General features: G+C 36.6%; 1 protein-coding gene across 1 annotated transcript; it reads left to right on the top strand.

The window, feature by feature from the left end:
• The first annotated feature begins 14,973 nt into the window (after positions 1-14,973).
• Positions 14,974-18,982, top strand: LOC110820564 (alpha/beta-Hydrolases superfamily protein). Its single transcript, XM_022050071.2, has 11 exons — positions 14,974-15,305; positions 15,796-15,863; positions 16,355-16,425; positions 16,561-16,803; positions 17,021-17,184; positions 17,302-17,357; positions 17,515-17,567; positions 17,655-17,775; positions 18,110-18,207; positions 18,660-18,759; positions 18,851-18,982. The coding sequence occupies exons 1-10, from the start codon at positions 15,184-15,186 to the stop codon at positions 18,729-18,731; spliced, it is 1,068 nt and encodes a 355-aa protein (XP_021905763.1). The 5' UTR covers positions 14,974-15,183; the 3' UTR covers positions 18,732-18,759; positions 18,851-18,982.
• The last annotated feature ends 227 nt before the right edge of the window (positions 18,983-19,209 follow it).

The following is a 19,209-nucleotide window of genomic DNA, read 5'->3' as shown; positions in this document are numbered from 1 at the left end:
TCCCTTTCGATTCATCTTCTAATTTTAAGCCACCTCAAAACCTTGTCGGTGCTGAAAAACCAAATGAGAAGCTAGAAATAGAAGGTGGAGCTCGGCCAAGCCGCTGTACCCAAAACCCAAAACCCCTCCAGTGAGCCCGAATCTCCTTCCCGTTCCTTCCTATTTTTGGCCATTGATTTTCTAACGTGTTTCTGGTATAGGGCAACCGAAGAAAAACCACAATTGTAACGAAGTAACAGCAGAGCCACTACCTTGGAACCCCAAACTACCGCTAAATTTTGATTTTTTCCCATTTTTCGCCAACAGAGGCAACCTAATCTCGAATTTCGTAAGTTTTCACATATGACCAGTTGAAACTGGTCTAACTGAGAGGAGGCACCACCGTAGGCAGCGAAGCCAGCGCTGTGGTACCGGAATCCTAAACCGGTCCCAGAAGAATTTTAACCCCTTTTGCCCATTTTTTGCATATTTCCATGATAATTGACGCATGTCTTTTGGTTTTTGCAAAAAAATTCAATAAATTCGGGAACCGAGAACTGTCAAAGAGTGCAATGAAAAAGAAGATGTTTCGAACACCAACCCAAAGTAAGAATGTAATACCCGATTCTGAAATTTGGTCCGGAATTAATTTTAAAATTAAAAATATATATAAATATAATTTTTAATTTATAAATTTTTATTTAATGTAAAATTATGAAAAAAAAAATAGATGGAGGATGAATTAAAAATAATTTTGGAAAAATGGGTGAAAATTTGAGTTCGGGGGGTATTTTTAAAAGAAAATAAAAAATTAGGAGTCAAAACTCAATTAAGAAAAAATGTACTACGTAGGACTGCGCAGTCAACAGCTCCGACGAACCTGAGCGCGCCGTGTGACAAGCCATTATGACTCGGTGTCACGCAGGAGGCCATGCTGGCAATTCGCATGCCCACGATTGGACGACCTGGATACGTTCCCGCGCGCATGGACGGTCCAGATACGTTCCCTCTTCAAGTGCGATCGGACTGCGATTAAATGCAATGAATGGTCCATATTTGTTCCCTCTTTAAATGCGATCGTACGGTTGAGATCAAATTGTGATAGATGGTCTAAATTTATTTTCTTTATAAACGTAATCGGACGGTCGAGATCAAACGCGATGAACGATCCAGATTTAAAGAAGACGGGTATAAATATCTCACATCACACCAAACTCAAACCCTCACCTCTAGCCCCCACTAGAGAGGAAGAACCAGTCGTCAGATAAGGGAGCCGACTGTCACCCCCCGCCGCGCCGGAGCCACCTTCGACTGCCAAAAAAGGTAAAAATGCTCCTATTCGTTCAGAATTTGATTTTGAACACACCCATGACCAAATCGGAGCAAAAAGAACGACAGATGAGCCAAAAATTGCGAGTAAAGTTCGGCAGCGCTGCTGCAAGAAAAAACAAAAATCGCCTCCGATGAGCCCCTTCCCGTTTTTTATTTCGTGCAATTTTTTTACTAGCGTGTTCACCATTATGTTTTCTACAGGTTAACTGAAGAAAAATGCCCAGCCGCGAATGTGACCCGGTGGAGCCGCTGCATCGGAAAATTTCATCACCGGTAAGTTTTTGTTTTTTGACATTTTTTAACCAACCGAGACCTCCTAACGTGTTTTCTCACAGGGATGGATATAAAATTGGCCAAAACTGACTAAAAACGACCAGTCTAAGGCAAACTGCCGCCATGGGCGGTGGTGCCGTCGCTGGAGCACGGTGATGCCGCCGTGCCGGAATTTCAAAATTAGTCGAAAAAAATTTTTAACATCGATTTTGAGTTTTTTAAATGGTAGCCTTACTGGATATCCTAGGAAATGGTGGACAGACCGAGTACATAGGAAACCATACCGTGAACATCGTCTCATACTGGATGGAGTATCGAGGATTTGTATTTTTTGCACTCATACAGGACGGAGTATTGAATGATTATATTTTTGGTGCTCATACCAGACGGAGTATTGAGGATTGGTATTTTTGGCGCTCATAGAGGACGGGGTATTGAGGGATTGTATCTTTGGAGCTCATACCGAATGGGGTATTGGGACGGTCGATTGGTTGACAAGGTTGGATATTGGTTCACGCGTAGTGGGACATCCCTATGGACCCCAATAGATACCAATAGGCAAATAAAAAGGAAAGTTGTTATTCTTACTTACTTGAATATGAGATTATGATGTTGTTGAGCTATTGACTCTATAGGTTGGTTTTGAAAATCTCGCAACAGTAAGTATGTAATAAATGGTTTTACTTATGATAAAAGAATTTACTTAAATTAAGAGCTTCATTAGTTGTTTTTATGATTTTTACCAACTTTCATTTTCTGTATTAGTGAGTAGTGTGATATTTTTACTGGACCAGTGTAGTTCACCCATTCATTAACTATTTCATATCAAAAGGATCAAGATCTATATCCCGATCAACAAGACGGTTGTAAATAATTTACCACCTAGACTCCTTCAAAAGCTAGTGAAGGTCGTGCTAAGATGCTCAGTTGTTTACTTTTCGTTTATTTCTTTGATTTTTATTTGTTCTTTTAGAATAGACATTCTCGTAGCCCTATTGCGCATTCTAAATTATTGTGTAAAAAATGTAAACCCTAAACTCTATTATTTCGCTTCCGCATTCAATTAATGTCATTATCTCCTTTTCAGTTCCAGGCATTACAGTTGGTATCAGAACTGCGTTCTTCGAAACTATTACTTACACAAAAACTTTAGGAAACACCAAAAAAATAAATTATCACTCAACCATTCCTTGTGAAATGCAGGTACAGATAGATGAGGAGAGTAAGACCCTCACTAAACCGAGCAGCTTGGGAGGATTCGTTTTGAAAGGATGTTGACCGACTATTTGAAATGCTGGAGAGACTCATAGCTATCCAGTAGGCCCAAGAGGAAATGAGGGAGCTACCTGACCCTCCCCCGCTGTCACAAGTTGAGCCACTCCTGCAGCGGGAGGATCCTGAGCCACCCTAGTACGACTCTGCTCCTCTATAGTACCATCCGACACCACCATAGTATGGTATGGTGTCCCAACTACATCACCCGGCACCACCATAGTATAGCCTAATGCCTCAACCGCATCACCCGGCACCACCACAATACAATCCAATGCCCCCACCGTATCATCTAGCACCACCACAGGGCCATCTGGTCCATCCCCAGCACAATCCCTCTTCCATAGGACCTAGATCCTCCCATGATGGACTCTGGCTACATTGAGAAGTATAAAAGAGTAAACTCATCTACTTTTGCGATGACATCCTCCTTTGAAGAGGCTGAGTACTAGTTAGCTGAGACTAGAGAAGATCTTCACGACTCTTGGGGTGATTTCCCAACAGAGAGTCATACTTGCCACCTACATACTTGTGGGAGAGGCAGGCCGCTGGTGGCAACTCAAGTAAGCCACTCTACCCGTTCCTGTCACTTGAGAACAGTTCTTGATGGCCTTCAATGCAAAGTACCTCCTATAGCATCTTCGATATCTGAAGAAAATAAAGTTTGCATACCTGGTCCAAGGTGATATAACTGTATTAGAATATACCCGAAAGTTCCTAGAGTTGGCCCGGTATTCCCCTAAGAGCATGATGAGTGAAGGTAAAAAGGTAAAAAAGTTTGAGTGGAGCTTTCATCCTGAGATTAGACAATAGCTATATGTGTTCGAGCTCAGTACTTATTCAGTCGTTCTGCCCAAGGCACAGCTAGTGGAGAGGAACTTTTGCATTTTTCCTCCAGCAGCAGGGAACCTCAGGCCCTTGATTTTACACCGCAGACCAACACCCACTGCACCTATTTAGCAGAATAAGAGAGCTAAGCCAGTGACTCAGGCTCCTCATTAAATTCCGACAACAGGACGTGGTAGGACTTGCCAGCACTACGGCAAGGATCATGGGGACCGACCCTGCTATCGCCTCAACAATACTTGTCGTATATGTGAGAGTGCCCAACATTACGCGAGAGAGTGCCCGAGAAATCAGGACCAGGCCATACCTCCTATCTAGAGCAGGGCTTACAACCTCACTCAGCAAGATGCAAAAGCCAACCCAGACGTGATACAAGGTATGTAGACTATCTGTGATTATCTTGCACATATTTTAATTGATACTGGTGCCTCACATTCATTTGTTTCACATGTTTTTACACCAAACTTGAATGTAGTACCTGAAAGACTTGATTTTATGTTGTTTGTGTCTACTCTTGGAAGCAGGACACTACTAGGAGAGGTTATATACAGAGCATGTATCATAGATATAGCAAATAGAAAATTGAGTGTGGACCTATTAGATATTGACACGGAGGACTTTGATGTAATCTTAGGAATGAATTGGATAACGGTGTATCACGCCACCATATATTATTTTCATAAAAACCTTGTATTTAACCCTACTAATGAAGAGTCATTTACAAATTAATAAAATTATTTAAACATTATTCCCTTATGGCAATTTTTCCTATTATTAAGTGCTTTAACTCGGCTGTTTTCTCTAACTAGGCAAATTTAAGAAAAAAATTATATTTAATAGATTTCGGTAGTTCGAGACTTTCTGGATGTGTTCCTGGATGAACTATCTGGACTGCTAGTGGATAGAGAAGTTGAATTCACGATAGATCTTCAGCCAGACACCCAGCCTATTTCGGTTGCCCCTTACCGCATGAGTCGTGTAGAGATGGAGGAGCTAAGGATTTAGATCGATGAATTGCAAGATAGTGGATTCATCTGATATAGTGTGTCCCCTTGGGGTGTTGAAGTCACATTTGTAAGGGAGGGAGATGGGACGTTAAGGTTATGTATTAACTACAGAGGACTGAACAGGGTCACGATCAAGAACAAATACTCCCTCCCCAAGACCGTTGACCTTTTTGATCAGTTACAGAGTGCCTAGGTCTTCTCTAAAATAGACCTACATTTAGGTTACCATAAGGTAAAGATTAAGGTAGAAGACATTCCCGAAATAACTTTCCAAACCAGATACGGACACTATGAGTTCCTAGTCATACCATTTGAACGCACCAGCCATCTTTATGGATTCGATGAACATGATTTTCAGACAATTCCTAGATCAGTTTGTTATTATATTTATCAATGATATCATAATCTATTAAAAAGGTAGAGAGGAACACACTCACCATCTGACTTAGGTTTTGTAGGTTCTCAGTGAAAAAAAGTTGTATGCAAAATTGAGTAAGTGTGGGCTCTGACTCGAGTAGACTACTTTTCTATGGTAGATTATATCAAGGGATGGAGTGTCAGTGACCCCGAAAAAGTTGAGGCAGTACTCAGCTGTAAAAAATTGACCTCAGTTAAGGAGATTCGTAACTTTTTGGGGATGGCAGGTTATTACCACAAGTTTGTAGAAGGATTTTCTAGCCTACCTGCTCCCTTGACTGGGATCACAAAGAAGAACGTCAAGTTTGAGTAAAACGAGGACTGTGAAAGGATTTTTTTATAACTAAAGAAGCAGTTGACTACTACATCTATGTTGACCTTACCGAGTGGGACAGGTAGATATATAGTTTATAGTGATGTCTTCTACCTGGTGTTGGGTTGTGTTCTAATGCAACATGAGAATGTCATAACCTATGGGTTCAGGCAGTTGAAGAGTTATGAGAAAAACTACCCCACTCATGATTTAAAACTTGCCACGATTATCCACGTCTTGAAAATTTGATGCCATTACTTGTATGGGGAGACTTTTCATATCTATACCGACCATAAGAGTTTAAAATACATATTCACTCAAAATGATCTTAACATGCGTAAGAGAAAATGGATAGAACTCCTCAAGGACTATGATTGCAATATCTTATATCACCCGGACATGGATAACATGGTAGCCGATGCACTCAGTAGAAAAATTGCAGGTATATTAGCTCACTTAATAGTTTCAGAATGCAGAGTAATAGGGGCCGCACAACAGGTACGACTTTAGGACCTGAGGAGAGTCACATGCTTGACCCACCTGACTGTTCGACTTGAGTTGATCCAAAGAATAAAAGAAGCTCAATCCGCCGATTCCACCCTAGCAGCCCTCAGGAAAGATGCAAAAGATAGAGTAAATTCAGAATTTTGAGTCTCTACCAATGGGTTGCTTAGATTTTAGGACAAAGTGTGTGTTCTATGTGACAATAAGCTGAAAAGGGGCATCATGACAAAGGCTCATAGCTCAAAATTTATCATGCATCCCAGAAGTACTAAGATGTATCAAAGTATGCGACTCCGATTTTGGTAGAATGGGATGAAAAAAGAGGTGATCGACTTTGTTTCCAAGTGTCTGGTGTGTTAGCAAGTCAAGGCAGAGCATCAATACTTGCAGGCTACTTCAGCCATTACCAGAGTGTAAGTAGGAACACATCACAATAGATTTCGTGACAGGATTACCTAAGTCATGTTCGGGATATGATGCCATTTAGGTAATTGTTAAACGGCTCACCAAGTCTTCCCACTTCTTGGTCATCAAGATGACCGACCCCTTAGATAATATAGCAAGAATGTATATCCGAGAAATAATCAGGCTTCACGGAATGCCGGTGACAGTAGTATCTGACAGGGACCCTGGGTTCACTTCTCGGTTCTGGTTTAGTTTTTAGCAAACCATGGGAACGAAACTATCTTTTAGTATCGCATTCCATCCTCAAACCGATGGACAATTAGAAAGGACGATCTACACACTTGAGGATATGCTCCGAGTTTGTGTTCTTGACTTCAGGGATCATTGAGATGATCATTTATCTTTAATAGAGTTCACCTACAATAATAGCTACCAATCAAGTATCGGCATGGCTCCGTACGAGGTGTTATATGACCGCCCATGCAGATCGCCGATCTATTAGGAAGAAGTGAGTGATAGAAAATTGTTCGGTCCAGATCTTATGGATGAGACTACAGCCAAAATAGTTAAGATCATGAAGAACATCCAGAGAGTAGGTAGAAGAGTTATGTGGATACCTGGAGGAGGGATTTGGAATTTAAGAAAGATGATCGGGTGTTTCTTAAGGTCACTCATTTTAACGGAATCAATAGGTTTGGCAAGAGGGGGAAACTAAATTCTCGATTTTTTGGGCCATTTGAAATATTAGAAAGAATTGGCACCGCCGCCTACAAACTAACACTACCTCCAGAACTAACAAGGGTCCATAATATGTTTCATGTGTCCATGCTATGCAAGTACAACCTGAACCTCTTTCACGTCTTGGCCCACGAGCCCCTTTCACTCTAAGAGGATTTGTCCTATGAGGAGGTACCGGTGGATATTGTAGACCGAAAGAGCAGAATACTCCTCAACCAGAAAATTTCCTTCGTTAAGGTCCTATGACAGAATCACACACACAGAGAGGCCACATGGAAGATAGAATCAAACTTCAGGATCTAGTATCTCCAACTATTTGATTGAGTGAGAGATGGACAAATTTGAGAAACTAAATTTCTTTTAAGGGGGGAGAGTTGTAATACTCGAGCCCGAAATTTGGTTTGGGATTAATTTTAAAATTAAAAATATATATAAATATATTTTTTAAATTTATAAATTTTTATTTAATATAAAATTAGGAAAAAAATAGGTAGATGATGAAATTAAAAATAATTTTGGTTCGGGGGGTATTTTTAAAAGAAAAATCAGAAACTGTGGGTCAAAATACAATTAAGAAAAATGCGTCACGTAGGATCATCCAGTCAACAGCCCTGATAAACTGGAGCACACCGCGTGGCAAGGCACATTGACTCGGTGCCACACAGGAGGCCACTCTGGCAATTGTATGCCCGCGATCGAATGACCTGATACATTCCTATGCGCGTGGACGGTCCAGATCCACTATCTCCTCAGGCACAATCGGACGGTCGTAATTAAACGCAATCATATGGTCAATATCAAATCACGATGAACGGTCCAGATTTATTTTCTTTTTAAATACGATCGGACGGTCGAGATCAAATACGATGAATAACTCATATTTAAAAAAGACGGGTATAAATATTTCACATCACACCAAATCCAAACCCTAACCCTGTCGGAGAAGAAGAACCAGTCACCGGAGAAGGGAGCTGACCGCCACACCGGAGCCACCTCCTACCACAAAAAAGGTAATAATTCTCCTATTCACTCGGAATTTGACTTTAAACATCTCCATGACCAAATCGGAGCAAAAGGAATAGCAGATGAGTTGAAAATCGTAGGTAAATTCTAGCAGCGCAACTGCGGAAAAAACTAAAAATCGCCTCCAATGAGCCCCTTTCCATTTCCCATTTCATGCAATTTTTCTACCATTGTGTTCACCATTCTGTTTTCTACAGGTTGACAAAAAAAAAATGCTAAGCCGCAAAGGTGAGTTGACGGAGCCGCCGCACCGAATAATCATGCCACTTAAAAGTTTTTATTTTTCAACTTTTTTGGCCCAACGAGGCTCCTTAACGTGTTTTCTCACAGGAATAGTTATAAAAATGGCCAAAACTAGCCAAAAACGGCCAGTCCGAGGTAAGCCCGCAGCGTGTTGCCGTGCTAGAATTTTAAAATTTACCGAAAAAGGTTTTTAATATCAATTTTAGATTTTTTTTGGGTACTATTAAGTACGTGAAATGTGTTTTAATCTTCGCAGAAAAATTCAAAAAATCCGATGATTGACAGTAGGCGCAGCTAAAATTTTGGTGTTTCGAATTCCGATTCGGATAAGAATCCATCACCTTATTCCCTGTTATAGAATTGAAGTTTAATTACCAATAATACGGTATTTTGCGTAATTTAAAAAATTTTGAGAATTAATTACAGGTTATTAATGGAGGTAGAACTGGTTATTTATTATTATTTGTCATGTTTAACCGATTGTTTGATTTTACAACTTTAAATGCATGATAATATACTGAAATTGGTAAAATAATTGAGATGTGTTTCCTTGATGTATGTATTATTTTTCTTGCATTGATTTACGGTTAAATTGTGAAATCAAAAATTAAATGTAAACGACAAATTGATTGGTTAAGTGAATGAATGAATAGTAACCTTACTAGACGTCCTAAAAGATGGTGGATGGACCGGGTACATAGAGAATCTTACTGTAAACGTCGCCTCATATCAGACGGGGTATCGATGATTAGTATTTTTGGTGCTCATACCAGACGGGGTATGGGGACGGCTGGTTAGTTGACAAGGTTGGATGTTAGTTCACGCGTAGTAGGACATCCCTATGGACCCCCATGGATGCTAGTAGATAAATAAAAAAGGAAAGTTATTATTCTTATTTACTTGAATATGAGATTATAATGTTGTTCAGCTATTATCTCTATAGGTCAGTTTTAAAAATCTCGCAGCGGTAAGTACACAATAAATTATTTTACTTATGATAAATGAATTTACTTAAATTAAGAGCTCTATTGGTTGTTTTTATGATTTTTACCAATCTCCAGTTTCTGTATCAGTGAGTAGTGTGATATTCTTACTTATCTAGTATAACTCACTCCTTCATTAATTTATTTCCTTTCAAGTTCTGGGTCATTACAACGAATCCCTCACCCCTTCTCTCGTTATGGTTAATTAAAGTCTAATAAATAATAAACAAAAAATTATAAATGTTGGCAACCCTTTTATTAATTAAATACAGGTTAATGATGGAGCCAGTAACTGGGCAGTGTGTAATTGTCCTAGCTTATTTGTGTTGCTTATTTATTGTTATAATGCTTACATTTATTTCATGTACTGTAATTCATTAGTTTTAATTACTTTCTTGTTTATTAGTTTACTCAAAATATTTTCATCTTTATTCCGCTTATTCAGTTTGCAACGAATGACTTGATTACGTTTTCCTTAATTATTAACTATTAAACTATATTGCCTATTAAATGATTGTTATAATTTTATGTAACTATAAAATGAAATTATTGTATGTATTTGGTGGCTTATGATTATGGGGACATATATATATATATATGTGTGTGTGTGTGTGTTAATTAACTTTATTAAGCTGAAAGGCTTACTGGGTGTAATAGGAAAAGGTGTGTGGACTCAGTACATAGTGTAACACCCCCAACCATTTTCTTTTTATTTTTTATTTATTATTATTATTTTATTTTATTTTATTTTTTGTAATTATTATATAAATATAATGATTTATTATGTAATAATATATAGTTTTAATTTAATTTAATTTATTTAAATAGAAATAATAATAGTAATAATAATAATAATAACGGATAAAATTATTTAGGGATTTAATTGAAAATAATTTTGAGAAAAAAGGGTGAAAATTTAGGTTCTGGGGTATTTTTGAAAAGAAAATTGAAAATCGGGAGTTAAAACACAATTTAGAAAAATTACACTACGTCAGTAGCCCCGGCCAACTAGGACACACTGCGTGGCAGAGATGCTGACGCAGGAGGCCATGCGAAAGGGAGCCATGTGGGCGATCCGCGTGCGCGCGATCGAACGGCTCAGATCCGTTCCCGCGCGCACGGACGACCCAGATCAAAAACGCGCACGAACGGCCCAAATTGTATGTGCACGAACGGTGCAGATTGAATTGCGCACGGACAACCCAGATCAAAAATGCGCACGAACAGCCCAGATTGCATGCGCACGGACGGTGCAGATTAAATCGCGCACGGACGACCCAGATTGCATCGCGATGAATGGTACAGATTCATTTTCTATTTAATCACGATCGGACGATCCAGATTAAATTACGATGGACGGCTCAGATTAAAAGCGGATGGTTATAAATAATCTCATCCGCACCTAAACCTTAACCCTAGCTACCAGAACCCCTCGCCGGAGAAGACAGCCCAGCCGCCGGGGAGCCAACTGCCGCCACCTGCCGCCGCACTGGAGCAATTTATGGCCACCAAACGAGGTAAAAATTCTCCCCTTGGCTCAGAATTCGATGTTGAACCCACCTATGGCCAAATCGGAGCAAAATCACCAGCCAATTGGCCAAAAAACACTGCCGAAGCCCAGCAACGCTGCCGCTGGTTTTCTCAGTTTTTTCCTCCGATGAAGCCCTTCCCGATTACCGTTCGATGTAATATTTCCACCATTGTGACCACCGTTCCTTCTTCTACAGGTTGACCGAAGCAAAATACCAAATCGCGACGCGAGCCGAAGGAGCCGCCGCACTAGAGAGCCCCGCCGTTGGTAAGTTTCAATTTTCAATATTTTTTTGGGCCCACCGAGGGCCCTAGGAGTGTTTTCTCACAGGAACCAATGCAAGTTTGGCTAAATTCAGCTGAAAACGGCCAGAAACAACTAACCCGAGGAGGATCATTGCCGCTTGCGACGGCGCCGTCACCGGAGCACGACGGAGCCTCCGTGCTGGAATTTCAAAATTGGCCGAATAGGCCTTGGGTATGATTTTTGAGTTATTTGGGACGTGTAGGTATCGTCAGTTCCTGAAAAAAAAATCAGGAAATCCAAGGACTACCCCTAGGCGCAATGAAAATCCGATTTTCGACGTCGAATTAGGTAAGGATCCCTCACTCTATTTCCTATCACATGATTAAAGTCTAATAAATGATAAAACTGTATTTTGTATAAATTAAGTAGATGTGCATAATTAATTCTAGTTGCTAATGGAGCCCGAACTGGACATATTTCTCTGTCAGTTTCTGTTAATTTATTTTACAGTTTAGATGCATTATGGGATCTGTTTTATTTATTTTATGATTTTGAATACATGAATCACTGTTTACTTCACTGCTGCTTGATTTTGTGAATCTAAGATATGCTTGCCTTGTTGGATGTACGTTACTTCATTAAGTATTCATGTTTGAATGGGCAACGGAAAACTAAGAAAAAAAAATAGGAAAGGGGTGTGAATTGATAAATGGATAAGTTGACAGCCTCACTAGATATTCTAGAAGATGATGGACGGACCGGGTCCATAGGGAACCCTATCGGGAACGTTGTCTCATACCGAACGGGGTATGGAGACTTTAAATGTTTTGGCGCTCATACCAGACGGGGTATTGAGGTTTATTGTTTGACGCCCATACCAGACGGGGTATGGGGACGGCCTTGGAAATTAAGTTTGTTAATGGAATGGTTCACGTATAGTAGGGACCCCTATGGATCCCCATAGATACTAGTAGGCTGATGAAAAAGAGATAACTGTTGTTTGATGACTGAAATATAAAAGTATGATATGCGCTATGTTACAGATTATGTGTGAATTCATGATATCTATGATGTTATTATTTTCATGGGTCGTTTTTATAAATCCCACTGAGGTAAGTGGACGGTAACTGGTTTGATTATTGATAAATGAATTTATTCAAATTTGTGCTCCATTGGTTGTTTTTGATTTTATACCAACCTTTACTTCTGTGACAGTGATAAAGTGTTATGTTTTTACTGGGCTAGTGTAGCTCATTTCTTACTTAACCATTTTAGATCAGGAGGACTTAGTTCCCGAGCCCGATCCACAAGAAGATAGCGAGTAGATGCCAAGATGTTTATTAGTTTCCTTATAGTTTTTTATTTCTAGTATTTCCTTTAGAGAACTTATTTTTTGATATTGTTAGTACGTTTAAGTTATTGTGTAAGGGATATTAATCAGAACCTTTTATTTCGCTTCCACACTCATATTCTTTATATACATTTCCTTTTAAATTTCTAGGGCCGTTACACATAGGGCAACTCTACCATGGACGTTACTCTCAGTCGAACGGAGCTGAGAAGTCTTATACCGGAAGGGGTTAGGAAGTATTTTGATCACACTTATACCGAACGGGATATTGAAGTGGTGGTTCATTTGGCACTTATTACCAGACGAAGTATGGAGACGACCAATTGATTAATATAATGAATATTGGGTCCACGTGTAGTTGGGACCCCTATGGACCCCTAGCGACATTGGTAAGTAAGTAAATAAATAAAGTTGATTACTGTTGGTATCTTTAAATAGATGATGTGTGTTACTATTCCATTTTTTTTCCTTCATAAATGGTATCCAGGAACTTAAAGGCGAGTATGAATAAATGTTTTAAGACTAAATGAATTTACTTAAAAAGAAAAAATGGTTCCACTGATTATTTTACGATTTCTACTAATATTTGATTTTTCGTATCGATAGTATGTGCTGATAATTTTATTGAGTTAGTATAGCTCATCTCTTTATTATTAACTATTTCAAATCAAAACAACCAAGATTCTGATCTTGAGCAATAAGAGAGTTAGCAAAATAAAGGTTGCCTCCCTTTTTCTTTTTATCAGAGTTGTGCAACAGAGATCGACCACATAGATTTCTAGTTTATATTTTTTTTTCTTTTATGTTGATTTTTTAAAAAAAATATTCTCGTATTTCTATTGAACATTCAAATTAAACTGTGCAAGAAATGTAAAATCGAAATTCTGAATTGTTTGCGTAAACTTATAAATTTTAATATTATTATTTAGCATAAATGTTTGCGCCTTTACATGTTCAAATTACAATCATGACCGAGGTTATAATCAATTATAATTAAATATTATTTGGTCTGATTTTTGGGTCAACTACAAAAAGGCTAAAAAAATTAATATTTTTTATGTTAAAATTAAAATAAATTGATTTACGTTAAAATGCAAAAATATAAGATATAATTTAAATTTAAATTTTATTAATTTATTAATTTAAAATATAAAAAAAGCTTTTTGTTTTATTTTGGTGCAAATCTCACTTTTAATTGATTTTTAGTTCCGTATAATTATGAACCATTGAATTTATAAATAAATTTAAAAATAAATAAATAAACACGTGCATATTATATTTATTTCATCTATTTGAACATGTTTATTTATTTATTTTTAAAGAACTTATAAATTTCATAAACTTATGGCCATAAAAAATTTATAAACTAAGAACAAAAAAAAAAATTGGCTTCTTATTTTAAGTAGATTAACTTCTAATTTTTTTTTATTATTTAGGATATTTAATTTAGCCAATTACCTTTGTTCTTTTGTTTGAATCAAATAAATTTTTGTTTTAAATATTAAAATAATAAACTATATATGGGTCAAATTACAACTACTTTAGTTAAAAAAATTAGTTACAAAAAAATATATTAATAAATTAAATTATAAGTTATTGAATTAAATATTATAAATCAATCATCACAAATTGATGAACTTAAATTTTATATTTTAGTAAAATTTAAATTTGTGAACTTAATATTAATAACTTAATTATTAAGATGATCAAACTAATAAATTGATCCATTTACTATTTTTTTTTTATAATTTTAATATGTGTACTTTAAAAAAAGACTATGATCTAGTTCATAATAATTAATACATACTCACAATGTGAGTGAAAGTGTCATGTTTATCTAGATTAGAAAATGTGTCAAATTTTAGTTAAATCAATTTTTATGTCAAATATCATATTTGATAATATAATATTTTATTTTATTTTTCAAAAATAATATAGAAACAAAATAACTTATCTTGCAGGAAACATCTTCCACTAGACTTACGACATAGTTATTGTAGAAGTAGTTATCTAAAATTCGGTGTGTAAAAAATTATTTTAAAAAGTAAAAATAAAAAATAAAAAAAAACACTTTAACTTGAAAAAAAAAAAAAAACGTCCTTATGACGTGGCTGTTGTAGAAGTCATTTTTTGTGGTGGTTTCGAACTTATAATTTTTTTAAAAATTTTACTAAAAATATTAAAACAATTAAAGTTTCTGCATCAAATATTATCGTATTAAATGTACTATTTGATATGGATATTGAATAATCTAAAATATAATAATATAATATAAATTTATAGCATTTTTAATAATTATATTTATTAATTAAATTCATAGCATTTTTAAAGATACTAGACAGTTGGTGATGCGGTTGGATCAAATAAATTGGGAACTAAAAAGTAGCTGCCAACTGGTCACTGTACGAACTGCAGGAAAAAAAACCGTTCCATGTTCAATTAAAACTCATACATATCTTGCTTGCACTCATCGTTACGTCGGTTCTTATTTTAAGTTTCCTTCGCTCTCAGCTCTTTTCTCTCTCCGATATATATATATATATATATATATATGCTCCCATCAAACTGCGGCTTCTCTCCTCTTTTCTCTGTGTTTCTCGCACTTTATCTGCCAGGATTTATCGACAATCTCCACTAGTTTTATTTCAATCTTCATTCTCACTCTATCGAATGGGCATCATTGTTTTTTGATGTCAAAATAATTATTTTATGAGAGTAATATGAAAAACGGAGTTTGCTCGTCAGAGTCAATTAATGGAAGTCGCGATGTGTGGAGTTGTAAAGACTCTGATTCATCCTCAGCTGATCATCTCGTTATCATGGTCCACGGAATCCTTGGGAGGTCAGGATTTTATTCTTCTCCGTTTCAAAATATCTTCTTCGATCAGGTTTTCAAGCAAAGTTTGATTTTTTATTTGGTGCTCTGGATTGAAATTAGGTATTTTGCTTTGGTTACTTGTTGTCTGAATATGATTTAGTTCATCTTTTTGGTGTGCGTGTTTTCAAATTTCAAATTCCAATTGACATGGAAATTTTTATTTGTGAATTTAAAGCGTACTATAACCTTCTCTTTACTTCATCTTCAATTTTGATTAGAATTTGATGCTAACTGTTCAAGCCGGAATTTGTTTCTAATTCTCAGTGAATTTGGCGTCGGACTTTATGTTTCGTTTCTTAAAGTACTTACCGATAATTGCTTTGGTTATGTTCCTTTTTCGAACAGATTATGTACGATAATCAGTTAAATTAATGGAATTTCCTCTACGGTTAAATGATGCAATGAGACTTTGACTGATTCTCATCTACATATGTTCTGTACTTTGCTTCTGCAGTGCAACGGATTGGAAGTTTGCTGCTGAGCAGTTCGTCAGAATGCTACCCGACAGAGTGTTCGTTCATTGTAAGGGGGTTCATTATTGTTATAATATGCCTATTCCTATAAAGCAAAAATATAAAGTAAAAAAGGAAGGGAAGAAAATGCAACTTACTTTTAGTTCTAAGCCTTTGTGCTTTCCCAGTTTATCAAATAGTAATATATAGTTTGGTGATGCATCAGTTGAGCGTTAATGGCATAATTCCATTGTCTATCCAATAACATACGAGGACCCTTAAATGAATCTTCCCCATTTGACCACTCTGGTTTGCCTTATTGTCACAATTCTGATAATATGGGAGTTGAAGCTAATGCGATAGTTCATCTTAAGATAGGCTCTATTAAGTGTTCTTAGGGTTCAGGATCTGGGATTAATTAGTATCTTTTATGTTAGTCCAAAGAAAGCTTTTTCCTTAAGCGGGTCAAAGTGGAATTTTGATTATCATGATTTTATGTGGCTAACAGGAAAATATTTTCCTCATTCTTATTGTTTGAGCATTGATTCATCTACTTCACAGGCAGCGAGCGAAATATGTCTAGGCTCACTTTGGATGGTGTGGATGTAATGGGTGAGAGATTGGCTGAAGAGGTTGGTGCGTAGTTTATATTATATATTTGAATTAGACTAGTGAACTTGCCTGATGTCTTGAAACTGTTTAGCTCTTTGTTTCATACATGATCCATCTGTTGAATACTTTACCTTGTAAAAACAACTGAATTTTAGGTCCTTGAAGTGATTCAGAGAAGACCAAATGTCCGTAGGATCTCCTTTGTTGCGCATTCTGTTGGAGGACTTGTGGCAAGGTATGCAATTGGGAGATTATATAGACCACCCAAAAGAGAGAAAATAGAGAATTCATCAACTAACAAATGCGAAGAAGATACAAAAGGTACACTATGTGGCTTGGAGGCCATGAACTTCATCACTGTTGCTACCCCTCACCTTGGTTCCAGGGGTAATAAGCAGGTATTAGCCTCAAAAACTATTGCCATCATGCGGGATAAATTTCTTTTACTTTTATGATTCTTTGCAAGTTGTCAAACCTTGATAGCAGTTGCATTGTGGGATTTTATTATTTCTATTTCCAGATTAGAAGTCTTATAGTCAGCTCAAGATAGGGACCATGGATTTTGATTGAGTACTTAACATTGCTGTTCATCTAAAACTAGGCCTTCTTTTGTAGGTACCTTTCCTCTTTGGCGTAACTGCCTTTGAGAAGGCTGCAAGTTGTGTTATTCATTGGATATTCAGGAGAACAGGTCGACATCTTTTTCTTACTGATGAAGATGAGGGAAAACCTCCACTTCTTCGACGCATGTTGGAAGATTACAACGATTGTCATTTTCTGTATGGTCGTTTCTTTCCTGTTATAAGTATCACTTCCCAGTATGGGGGTTTCTTCAGATGTCTTTAAGTTATCCGAATTTGTTAAATTGATTGAACATAGCCAACATATTTTTGCAGGTCTGCACTGCGTGGCTTCAAACGTCGAGTTGTATATTCAAACGTGGGCTATGACCGTATCCTGTTTCATGACTAAATAGCTTTTGTTGATGTATATGTAATCATTGTTGTCGAGTTTTTCTTTCACTTTCTTTTATTATTATTATTATTGTTCTTACTACTAATATTATTATTGAAGAAGTTCAATGTTTTCCATTACTGAATACTGAATAGATATTGTGGGTTGGAGAACATCATCAATTAGACGAGATAATGAGTTGCCAAAGGTAGTTAATTAGCTTGAGTTTATCAATTTAATTTTACGTTTTGACTTGCCTTTTGATCTTGGTGACTGATACATCTTTGTCTACTAGTGGGAGGATTCTCTCAATGAAAAATATCCACATATCGTTTATGAAGAACACTGCAAGGGCTATGAGGCAGTGGAATGTGAGACTATTTCAACTGAAGATGATGGTTCTGACAAGATAGAAGGTTTGCAAGTTGTAACTTGAAATTTTGATCAAAGAGGAAATATGTGTTTGGCTGGTTTCATTTATGCTAGGACAGGTTATGTAGTTTTGTTTTCTTCTGTTAGCCTTTTTTAGCCTATTGTTTTCCAGGTTGCTAATTGATAAGGTAAAATTTTATACCGTTCCATTGACCCGAAAATTTCATTCTGCTCTTGATGAGTTCAAATTGAGCAACTCCTAAAAGTTTGATGGATTTTATATAATTATTTTCCAGTCTGTTTTGTTTGTCTCTTTCTTCTTTTGTTTCCTCAATTTACTTTCTGTTGCTCTGACATAATGGTTTTTTTTTTTTGTAGAGGAGCTGGTGAAAGGTCTCTCCTGTGTTTCATGGGAAAAAATAGATGTTAGCTTTCACAGCAGCAGGCAAAGGTTTGCTGCTCATAGTGTTATCCAGGTCTCTTTCTCTCTCTCTCTCTGTATCATAATTTCTGAACATTAAAATGGTAGTTTAGTGCATTAGTGCTATCAGAAGAAATGGTAACTGTCAATCTTTCTGCTGTATACATTATCAGTAATAGTGCATTAAAGTTATACTTCAACGTTCTTTTCTCTTTTTTGAAAATTGAAGTGGGTTAAGGAGATACTCAGGCTTTCCTGCAGATTATGTGCCCTTAATTTGTAGAAGACACAAGCAAACATTTTGTTGTTTGTGTGAAAGAGTTAATCCGTTGTGTCAAAAAAACAGTGCTGTTGTTTGAATCTAATTGCATGTTGGGACTTAAAAGGATCATTAATTTGAAGTTGGAGAACTGATTCTTTGGTGATTGAATGCTCTGATTTTAAGGATATTGGCATAAATTATTACTCGGAAAATTCTGTCAAACCCATGCTGGGCCTGTTTTGCAGGTAAAAGATCAAATAATGCATATAGAAGGCGCAGATGTTATAAACCATATGATAGATCATTTTCTTACTTGAATCACAAGAGGATGCAATTTTATTTCCGGTAAGCTTGCTGCTGAATATGCTGTTAAGTCTGAATTTTATTATGTTGTTTGTGGACTAAACATGTTCTGCAAACATTCATGTTGTTGCAGGTTTTTATCTGATCAATTCTTGTAAGGATATTTTGAAGTTGTGAATCTACGGAAACAGTGATTTAATCCGATTCATTTGTATATTATATTCATAATAGTGTCGTAAGGAAATATAAACAGTTTTCACTTATAGCTGTTGCTGTCAAATTTTTTGGAGTGAATTACAAAAGCATGACTGGAGTATGCTGAATATAAAAGCAGGAATTCACTTTGAAAATACAGAAACTAAAGATATTTTCTGAATTGCAGGTTTTCATCCTTCCTTTCTTCCTTGTGTTTCACTGTAAATTTTCTAAATACATTCAAAATTTTTAAAATTAAAAATAAACAATTAATTAAAGTTTAAAAATACAATAATT

The sequence above is a fragment of the Carica papaya genome, chromosome 9 (genome assembly GCF_054855325.1).
Source record: "Carica papaya isolate Zhongbai chromosome 9, ASM5485532v1, whole genome shotgun sequence".
Classification (NCBI taxonomy): domain Eukaryota; kingdom Viridiplantae; phylum Streptophyta; class Magnoliopsida; order Brassicales; family Caricaceae; genus Carica; species Carica papaya.
This window is presented reverse-complemented; position numbering and strand designations above follow the sequence as displayed.